Source organism: Eleutherodactylus coqui, chromosome 11 (assembly GCF_035609145.1).
Source record: "Eleutherodactylus coqui strain aEleCoq1 chromosome 11, aEleCoq1.hap1, whole genome shotgun sequence".
In the NCBI taxonomy this organism is placed as follows: domain Eukaryota; kingdom Metazoa; phylum Chordata; class Amphibia; order Anura; family Eleutherodactylidae; genus Eleutherodactylus; species Eleutherodactylus coqui.
In genome coordinates this window covers 123,110,711-123,120,983 of record NC_089847.1, presented here as the reverse complement: position 1 = coordinate 123,120,983, position 10,273 = coordinate 123,110,711, and the positions used below count along the sequence as shown (strand labels likewise).

Below are 10,273 nucleotides of genomic sequence, written 5' to 3'. Positions count from 1 at the left end.
GCTAATGCCAACTGGTTGGTCGGTTGTGCGGCTTCTCTTCTTAAAAAGGGCTTTCCCATGACAGAAAATCAGTTCACATTCACTTTTTCTTCCCTGGTTGCTGCTGACAGGACATGTGACTGCTACAGCCAATCACTGACCACAGCGGTGACCTTCTATAGCTAGTGATTGGCTGCAGCAGTCACATGTCCTGTCAGCAGCAACCCATGACCCGGGCTATTATACATCACAGTTGTCAGTCACCAGCTATTACATATGCAATAAAACTAGGGTTGCCACATTTGTCATGAAAAAACTACTTCTCAAGGTAAAAGGGGTGTGGCTTATCACAACATGTTATTCTAGTGGCCCCCAATAGTAAGTGTCCCCTTTAGTGGTCCCAGTAGTAAAAATGAATCCCGTTACTGTTAGTGGCCCCAGTAGTAATAATGTCTAGAGATGAGTGAGTAGTGCCTTAGGAGAGTATCCTCCCGCTCGTCTCTAAAGATTCGGGTACTGGCGGGGGTCAGGGATCTCTCTCTCCCTCTCTTCCCCCCACTCCCCCTGCTCACCACCGCAACTCACCTGTCACCCCCGCCGGCACCCGAATCTTTAGAGACGAGCGGGCAGGTACTCGAATAAGGCACTACTCGCTCGAGTAGTTTGCCTTATCGAGTATGCTCGTTCATCTCTAATAATGTCCCTTTCAGTCATCCTAGTACCAATTAACCAGAGTACTAATAGTGACCAGTTAGTGGCCCCAGTACTAATAGCGACTAGTTAGAGGCCCCAGTACTAATAGCGACCAGTTAGAGGCCCCAGTACTAATAGCGACCAGTTAGAGGCCCCAGTACTAATAGCGACCAGTTAGAGGCCCCAGTACTAATAGCGACCAGTTAGAGGCCCCAGTACTAATAGCGACCAGTTAGAGGCCCCAGTACTAATAGCGACCAGTTAGAGGCCCCAGTACCAATAGTGACCAGTTAGAGGCCCCAGTACCAATAGTGACCAGTTAGAGGCCCCAGTACCAATAGTGACCAGTTAGTGGCCCCAGTACTAATAGTGACCAGTTAGAGGCCCCAGTACTAATAGCGACCAGTTAGAGGCCCCAGTACTAATAGCGACCAGTTAGAGGCCCCAGTATGAATAGCGACCAGTTAGAGGCCCCAGTACTAATAGTGACCAGTTAGAGGCCCAAGTACTAATAGTGACCAGTTAGAGGCCCCAGTACTAATAGTGACCAGTTAGAGGCCCCAGTACTAATAGTGACCAGTTAGAGGCCCCAGTACTAATAGCGACCAGTTAGAGGCCCCAGTACTAATAGCGACCAGTTAGAGGCCCCAGTACTAATAGCGACCAGTTAGTGGCCCCAGTACTAATAGTGACCAGTTAGTGGCCCCAGTACTAATAGTGACCAGTTAGTGGCCCCAGTACTAATAGTGACCAGTTAGTGGCCCCAGTACTAATAGTGACCAGTTAGAGGCCCCAGTACTAATAGCGATCAGTTAGAGGCCCCAGTACTAATAGCGACCAGTTAGAGGCCCCAGTACTAATAGTGACCAGTTAGAGGCCCCAGTACTAATAGTGACCAGTTAGAGGCCCCAGTACTAATAGCGACTAGTTAGAGGCCCCAGTACTAATATTGACCAGTTAGAGGCCCCAGTACGAATAGTGACCAGTTAGAGGCCCCGGTACTAATAGCGACCAGTTAGTGGCCCCGGTACTAATAGTGACCAGTTAGAGGCCCCAGTACTAATAGTGACCAGTTAGTGGCCCCGGTAATAATAGTGACCAGTTAGTGGCCCCAGTACTAATAGCGACCAGTTAGTGGCCCCGGTAATAATAGTGACCAGTTAGAGGCCCCAGTACGAATAGTGACCAGTTAGAGGCCCCAGTACTAATAGTGACCAGTTAGAGGCCCCAGTACTAATAGTGACCAGTTAGAGGCCCCAGTACTAATAGTGACCAGTTAGAGGCCCCAGTACTAATAGTGACCAGTTAGTGGCCCAAGTAGTAATAGTGACTTCATTAGTAGCCGCAGTAGTAATAGTGTCTCTTTTAGTGGCCATAGTACTAACAGTGACCCAGTTAGTAGCCCCAGTATTAACAGTGTCCCCATTAGCGGCACCAGTAAACAATAGTTACCCCGGCAGTGGTACCAGTAGTCATAGTGGACAGTGGTACCAGTAGTCATAGTGGACAGTGGTACCAGTAGTCATTGTGATCCCCATAATGAAAGCCCCAACAGTGCAGCAACCAGACCAGCAATCCATTCACTTAACTGAGGTTCTGTTCCGGACAGCGGCCATTGTACTCACAGGATTCCTCCCCCTGGTGTTTGCGTTCGTACACGTACTGTACGCAGACGCAGGGGAGGGGGTGGAGTCCAGAGTCCTCTGCTAGTACTACGGGCGGCGTCCGGAACAGAACCTGAAGTGAATGTCCTGGCTGGTCTGATTGCTGCCCGGCCGGAGCTGCTCAATGCACTAATTATTTTTTACCGGCCTTTAACAGGGACAGTAAAAAATAAATACTGGCACCAGCCGTCTGGCCAGATTAACGGCCGGGCGTATACCAGCTGGGTGGCACCCCCAATATAAAACAGCATATAATAATACCGACTGAAGTTTGGCCCGGATTTTGCATAGCTGTTCTCCCAGAAATAAAGCTCATTCTCTAAACTTACGTAAGATGGCGACAAAACTGGTTTTATCCACCAGAACCCATACTCCAAACCCGAGGATCACAGCTCCGATGACCTGTAAATGAGACACAAGATGTAAAACCACTGATGTCACCCAACGTGACTAATAACACAGTAGCGGTGTCGTCATTTATACTCCAATTACATCCAAAGCTGCATTTAATATTGTAGTAATTGCCATTTGTGTGACTATTACATATGCGACTGCAAGCAACAGGAGACTTTAGTGAGATATGAACTACTGCAGAGGGCTAACCACAGATAGCAGAATTATGAATGCAGCTCTGAATGGAACTAGAATAGGAGAATCATGCAACTCTAGTGGACAGTGAAGATCGGCACCGATCAGAAGGAATACTCTACACACTACACAGCGGTTTTTGCACTCAATATTCCGATACGATGTCCAAATAGAGATAAAAAATCTGGTTAAATGTGCAAATCCTGATTAGACAAGACATGCTTCATATATACAGAATGACCCCTTTGTTACAGCCTGGGGGTCTTTTATGATTGGTGCTTCTCTGAATGGCAATTATCCCCGTGACCCCGGAGTGCAGCATAAAATCACGTGACAAGTTTTCCGTGGATGAGTTTCAGGGTGACTCTAGACTACATGAGAAAATCCAGCAATCTGAGAGACTTCCAACGGAACCCGGTCATCGGTGCTAGACTAGCCAGGGTCGGGATGTCACTGCCAACCGCGTGGGGTTTTATCGTGTACCAGTGTCTATACAGATAATGACGTGATCGAGGAAAAACAACCAGTGAAATGGGATCTGGTGGACCTAACCAACTGGTCGTTGAAAGGGGTCCGAGGAGGATGTCAGGAATCACTCTGATAAACGTGTGCTGCACAGTCAGGCAAACTGCAGGATGACTAATACCTTTGGAATCTACACCATAATGAACCTCTGCGGCTCGGAAGGCTAATGGAGCCCACCACGCTTCCAGATGACCCTTTCTAGTAAAGTGGACAATCCATATATGTTTTTGCACTGAAGATCCAGGCACAAAATTCAGTAGGAGATATAAACTCCGGTTGGATGTGACCCCTCAGTCCTTGTTTGAACAATGGAACCATAGCACAACCCAAAATAGGGTCACCCCTGATGCCATCACATGGTCCATCCTAGTACACGACACCTTGGTTTTAATTCCATCAATCTTTCTTCCCCTAGGACATATTCATTGGCTCCTTCTCATATATCGCACATCTAATCAATTCCCGGCAGGGAGGCAGCTTGCTGGAGCTGAAACCTTCCCACATATCTAAACTGTACCCTCTTGACCAAGCTCTTCATACCATCCACAAGAAAGCAAGAAGTGGGCTAACCTGAATAGGGGGCCCCATAATCATCACTGGGACAGCCTTATGCCAGCACCCCAATACCCCAGCCCTATTTTATTGATCTCCTTGAGTGCCAAACTCAGGGGCCAAAATCAACAGTAAATGCACAATGCAACCCTTCTCATTATTTGGAATGTGGACCTTGGCACCTCTTTCCCGTTTCCATTATTGACACTAATCTCCAATAATGAGGAGTCACAATGTAGTCAGGAGCGGGATGGTTAATGCCACAGACTGGACCAACCTGTTCTGTAAGACGAGGAACGAGGAGGGAGAAACTTACTGAAACACAAAAAGCCAAGACATGAATGCACAGTGGAAAGGTCCAGAGTATCACTTAGCATGGAACCGGCTCTGATCAGCGAGACCATTAATCAGCGCTAATGTTCTGTGGTTGGTAATGAACACATTAGTGGCCAGCTATCCATCCACTACGCACTTACAGAACATGTGAGAGAACTGAATCACGAGGCAAATCATATGGGGTTACAGTCTGGTGAGTTTAGGGACCGAGGCAGTGGGCAGAACTCATTGTCGTGGTCCTCCAACTATTCCCTAGTGATCGGAGCTCAAAGACACGGAGTAGTGCGGTTGGGGAAGATTTCCTGAAGATATGGGTGCAGATGGTCAGCTATCAGGTCCCTGTAGTATTCATCATTGAAGCATTGTGGTATGATGACCAACAAACCTAGGCCATGCCAGGAAACTGCTCCCCAGACCATGACACCCCACAACTGGCCTGTTGAGCGCCAGCAGTACATAGGATACAGCTTTATGTGCCGTTTATGCCATATATGGACCCCGTCATCAATCTGACTCAGCAGGAAATGGGACTCATAACTCTAGACGTCTTTCTACCATGTGTCCAAACACCATTAAGGTCTTCCCCAAGCCCCTTCAAGGTTTTGTTGGCAATGATACATGGTCATCAGGGGCACCCTTGCTGGTCTTCAACTTTTGAATTCCAGTTGATGCAATGTATGCCGCATTGCCAATGTGGAAATTTGTTGAACTTCTCTGCTGTTGTACCGCTGGGTCAGTTAGTCAACTGTGGCAGGTCGTTACTGAGATACCAAACGCTCGCTTCTAGGATCAACCATACATGGCCTGCCGCTCTTTGATCTGCTGTCGACTGACCATCCATGGTCCAACCAGTCTTGGTACACTCTTGATATTGTGGTTCAGGAACAGCCAACAAGTGTGAATGTTTCAGAAATACTGGCACCACACCTCTGGGCATCAACAATATGTCTGCAGGCAAAGTTACTCATGTCACCACTTTTACCCATGACTGCCAAATGTTGTCTTCTCTTTGGAACGCAGTCTGCCCCCCTACTGAGTCAAAATAATTCCTATCTTCTCTGGTCACTTATGAACCCCTCCATAGATCTTCAGAGTACAAATGAAATAAGAAGTACGTTGCATGTTTGCCAGTCTGTCCAATCAGGCCAGGTCATTTAGTCATCTACTCCAACCCCAACACCGCTCACCGTAGCCCCCTTCTGTCTTTATGAACACCACATAGATGCCCCTTCACCATGGTCCTCCCTTGGAGGTCTCACAAGGAGTTCAATCTTTGAGGATAAGCAACTAGTCGATGCAGAAAAATTAATCCCAGCAGAAACAAAAGGGAAACTTTTCATTTTGCCACAAGTTGGCTGTTGGACAACAATGCAGAAGTCTTATTAGGAAATGTACTCTCCCTTTGAGAGCCGCCAACTGGCTTGAGAGCTGTCTTCTTCTCCCCAAGTTCCCGCCTGAATTACTTTCTATAATCTGAGGCTTGATTCCGCCTCACTTCATACGCCAATTTACATTAGGGCCTGGGACACCAAATTAAATAAGAAGTTTCCAAGGAATGAGATAAAACTTATCCTTAGGGTGAACGTACACGGGTGGAAATTCCACGGCGAGAATTCCTGCAGAATTTACGCCCGTGCACGCTGCCATAGGATTGCATTGGTTTATGCAATCCTATGCAGACAGCTGTGATTTGACCGCGTGAAAACTCGCGTGGTAAACAAATTGCTGCATGTCCTATTTCCGGATCTGCTCTGCGCATGTGCGGCTGTGTGCCAGCCAGCACATCAGAGCAGAGAGAAGACACCGGAGGAGGTGAGCCGCGGGTCACTACAGGGGCACGGGTGGCATCCCTCTGCGAGAATTCTTAGAGCGGGATCCGCTCTGGCCGTCTGCATTCCCCCTTAAGCAGTCTCACTGCTTCTCCTGCTGTGTTAGAATACAAAATAATGTATTCAAAACTTTGACAAGTTGATAGAAGAGATCTGTCTTTCTTAAAAAAGCACGCTTGCACTGTCCTACCAAAGTAAGTGGACATCTGAGCAAGAATCAACAGTAGTATTTACTTCCATACGTTAATACTTGGTGGGGCTCCTTTGGCCCTAACGACATCAGATACTCTCTGTGACATACTTTCTACTAACATCTGATACACTTCAACTGGTATTTCCTCCCTCCATTCATCCTGGAAACGTCTGGCCAGTTCACTCAAAGAAGATGGCAGCTGATCATATTTCCTGACTCGACGTTTCAGTTCATCCCAAAGATGTTCAGTAGGGTTTAGGTCAGGACTCTATACAGACAGTCCAATCCTGGAACTTCCAGATCGTCAAACCAATGTAAAACAGCGCTGGATGTGTGACAAGGTGTGTTGTGCTACTGGAAGTATGGCCGACCATTCCCAGAGTATTGCCACATTGTCAGCAGCACATTATGGTCTAGAATGTCAGGGTCACCTCCGTGTTCATGGTTCTTGTCACTACAACCAACGGACTGAGACCATGCCATGTAAAGCATCCCCAGTTTATTTCTGCTTGGGGTAGATGGGTCGCTTTCAGTCGCTCATTATAGCAGCCCCCTTTTCCTTCCTTTACACTTGGTGGACCGGACACCCCGAGAATCGGCACGTTCTCTTGGTCTCCACCCCTGGAGCCCTTTTAGATGCTTCATGTATTAACATTGCAGATGCTATTATTTTAATGGTAGGTGCTGTTTTCGTTTCCTGCTCTTAAGGACACTCTGTTCTCATCAGATTTGTTAAGATGCCATAGTGCGTGTACTTCGGTTAATGCACCGTTAATTGCAGAGACTCTTCATTCCACACATTCTCGTGGCCCTGACACACCTGCTCGTTGTCTTGATTAATGGCTACGAAAATTGAAATCTTAAGAGATTTTTTTTTATTAAATTGCAGAAATTGAACATAAACGAGAGCTTCTTTCAGATTAAATTATTGATAGAGCACATTATTTATTGTTTCCGATAATGCAGCCACTAGGTGGCGCTGCTGTGCTAAATCTTACAAAAGGGAAAAGCTCCCCACGCATAGTAAGTGCTTACAATCTGAACTAAGCTTACTGGTAAACTAGGCCTTCATTTTAGCAATGTGATGTCATGCAGGTTCTTCCATATTATCTGCATCTACATACATTAGCCTATCAAAAGTAATTGGACATCGGAGCAAGAATCAAAAGTAGTATTTATTTCTATATGTTAACACTAAGTGAGGCTCCTTTGGCCCTAATGACATCAGATATGCTCCATGGTATACTTTTTACTAACGACTGATACACTTCAGCTGGTATTTCCCACTATTCATCCTGCAAATGTCTGGCGAGTTCTCGGAAAGAAGATGGACGCTGTTGTATTTCCTGAACTGATGCTCCAGTTCGTCCCAGAGATATTCATTAAGGTTCAGGTCGGACTGAACAAAGGCTATGTTCACACGAAACGGATACACTGCGGAATGTCTGCTGCAGAATCTTCGCAAGGCAGTTGATAAATCGTCCTAAAATCCACAATACAAAGTTGCAGTTTATTGTGGATTTTGTGGCATTTTTCTTGGCTAATGAAGCGCTTTTACTGTTTGAATTTTAATGTGATTTTGCTTTCCATTAGTTTATGTGGATTTTCCTCTATATTACCTCTATGTTAAATTCTGCTGTGCAAATGTGCTGAAAAAGACACTTTTTATCCTCCTGTAGACGGGCGTAAATTCCGCGGCAGAATTTCCCGCAGAATTTCCGCCCATGCCCGCTGCCATAGGATTGCAATAGATAATGGAATCCTATATACACGGCCGCGATTTGTCCGCGTAAAAACAAACCGCGGCATGTCCTATTTCTGTGCGGGTCTCGCAGAGGCCTGCACAGAAATGTCACTGGTGATGCGCCAGCTGGGAGGCAGCCGACACAGAGCAGAATTCTCGCAGCGGGATCTGACCCGGACATCTGCAGGTGGCCTTATACACTGCTTTTCTGCAACATTAAGGCTGGGTTCACACAGGGTGGAATTCCGCCGCGGCAAATCTGCCTGGGGCCGCTAATCCTGGGATAAGCCAGTGCTGTGGATGAGATTTCTCAGAAATCTCGTCACACGGGACGGCGAATCCATCGCGGCAAAGCCGGCGTTGCGGTGCAGATTCGCCGGCTGCAACATGTCCATTCTTTTCCCGCTGCGGCTGCGCTCTCCTCTATGGGCAGTGTGCGGCCAAGGCGCTTCAAAGCCCGTGAGTTTTGAAGCAGCGCTTTCCCGGCGGAAATCTCACATTTTTTCGCTGCGGCCAAACCGCAATATTTCCGCCGGGAATACGTCCCTTGTGACCCTCGCCTAACATTTGCTCCACAAGCACAATTACACAGCAGACAGTCTCCACTCCGTGCAGACGAAAAATCACAAAAATATATTCAATTGGCTGGCATTCCAAAATGATGCAGATTGTACGCCAGAAATTCCCCAGCGGACATTCCACAGGGTATCCGTCCCATGTGAATATAGCCTTACGGAACCTCCACTGTGCTCAATTGTTGGTAGAACACACTCAGGCAGAAGACGTTCCCCAGGATCCTCCACACCAGGTACCTCCATCTGATGTGAAGATGGAGTAGCGATATTCATCACTCCATAGAACGTTCTTCCATTACTCAACTGTCCAATGACTATGCTCCATGCACCATTGTAGATAGGCTGATGCATCTTCTTTGAGAGAACTTGCAAGATGTTTGCAGGATGAATGGAGGGAAATGCCAGCTAAAGTGTATGAGACCTTAGCAGAAAGTATGCCACGGAGAGCATCTGAAGTCATTAGGGCCAAAGGAGCTTCACTAAGTATTAACAGATGGAAATAAATACTACTTTTAATTCTTGCTCAGGTGTCCAATGACTTTTGGTAGGATAGTGAAGATTGTCAGCTCTGTGGTTCAGTAATCGTTATATTTATCCAGGGGCTATGGAGTGTTCTATTCAGGATAACCTGTAATGACACACATGACTTTAGGGCTGATAGGGAAGTTCAGCGCCTGGCACCCTCTGGTACCCTCATCGCTGTCGGCTCTGAACACACTTTTTTGAATGCTTCCTATCCGGAGAGCCGCATCACTTGGACATGCTGCCCGCACATGGACAGCAGCTGCTCTGACAGCCTTCTTGCTACAGCATGGCGGATGTATGGGCAGCTACCAGCCGCCTGCTCACTTCCCTAGAGCTGTACGTGTCTGATGCCGCCGTATGGAGACACTTCAGTTGGCATTTTTGTCTTATGCAAAAAATGTAAAGCGGGAACCATCGGTGCGGAGGAAATAACTTTACCATATTGGTTAGTAAAGTCATAATTGAAAAAAATGCAAAGTGGGGAAATCGGAACTGCTTAAAGGGGAAGCGCCGCTATAAATAGTTGTCACTTGTAGTTTCAGCAGAATCTTCAAAAATAGTCAACGTGTGAAAGTTAAGTGGGTTTTTTTAGTCTTACATAAAGCTAAATTACTGTATAATGGAAAGTTCTGCAACTTTCTAATAGGCTTTCTGTTTCAATTTCTCATCATTTGCAAGATATCTGCTTGCTGTTAGTGAATGGGAAAATATCCCAAGGCAAAAAGTCTGTTGGGACCCAATAGTTGTCAGAACGGAGTCCAGTCTAGACAATGCTCTGTGAGCTACACAGATCAGCACCACAAAGCTCTCTCCTGTCCTGATCGTTACAATGTGTCAGTCGGAGTCCGGGCTGCTCAGCTCACAGATGGTCTAGACTGGATACAGTTCAGAAGCACAAGTATAAGTCCCAATGCAAAATACATCCCAGGACCTCAACGCGTGTCTCCAAATTGTTCCAAGTGATTTTGGGAGCTGTCCCCATCCCGTAAGGCACGAGACGTCCAGTCCACACAGCTCCAATTGCCTGCTGGGTAGCGTGATCAGCTGCCATCTAGCATGAAATCGCTGTG

General features: G+C 46.8%; 1 protein-coding gene across 2 annotated transcripts in view; it reads right to left on the bottom strand.

Moving 5' to 3' along the window:
* The window catches only part of CD82 (CD82 molecule), a 73,796-nt gene that overhangs the window by 13,411 nt on the left and 50,112 nt on the right, over positions 1–10,273 (bottom strand). For both annotated transcript variants that reach the window (XM_066583470.1, XM_066583471.1), the window contains exon 3: positions 2,666–2,738. In XM_066583470.1, coding sequence (XP_066439567.1) covers positions 2,666–2,738 — 73 coding nt within the window. The remainder of the gene's footprint in view (positions 1–2,665; positions 2,739–10,273) is intronic.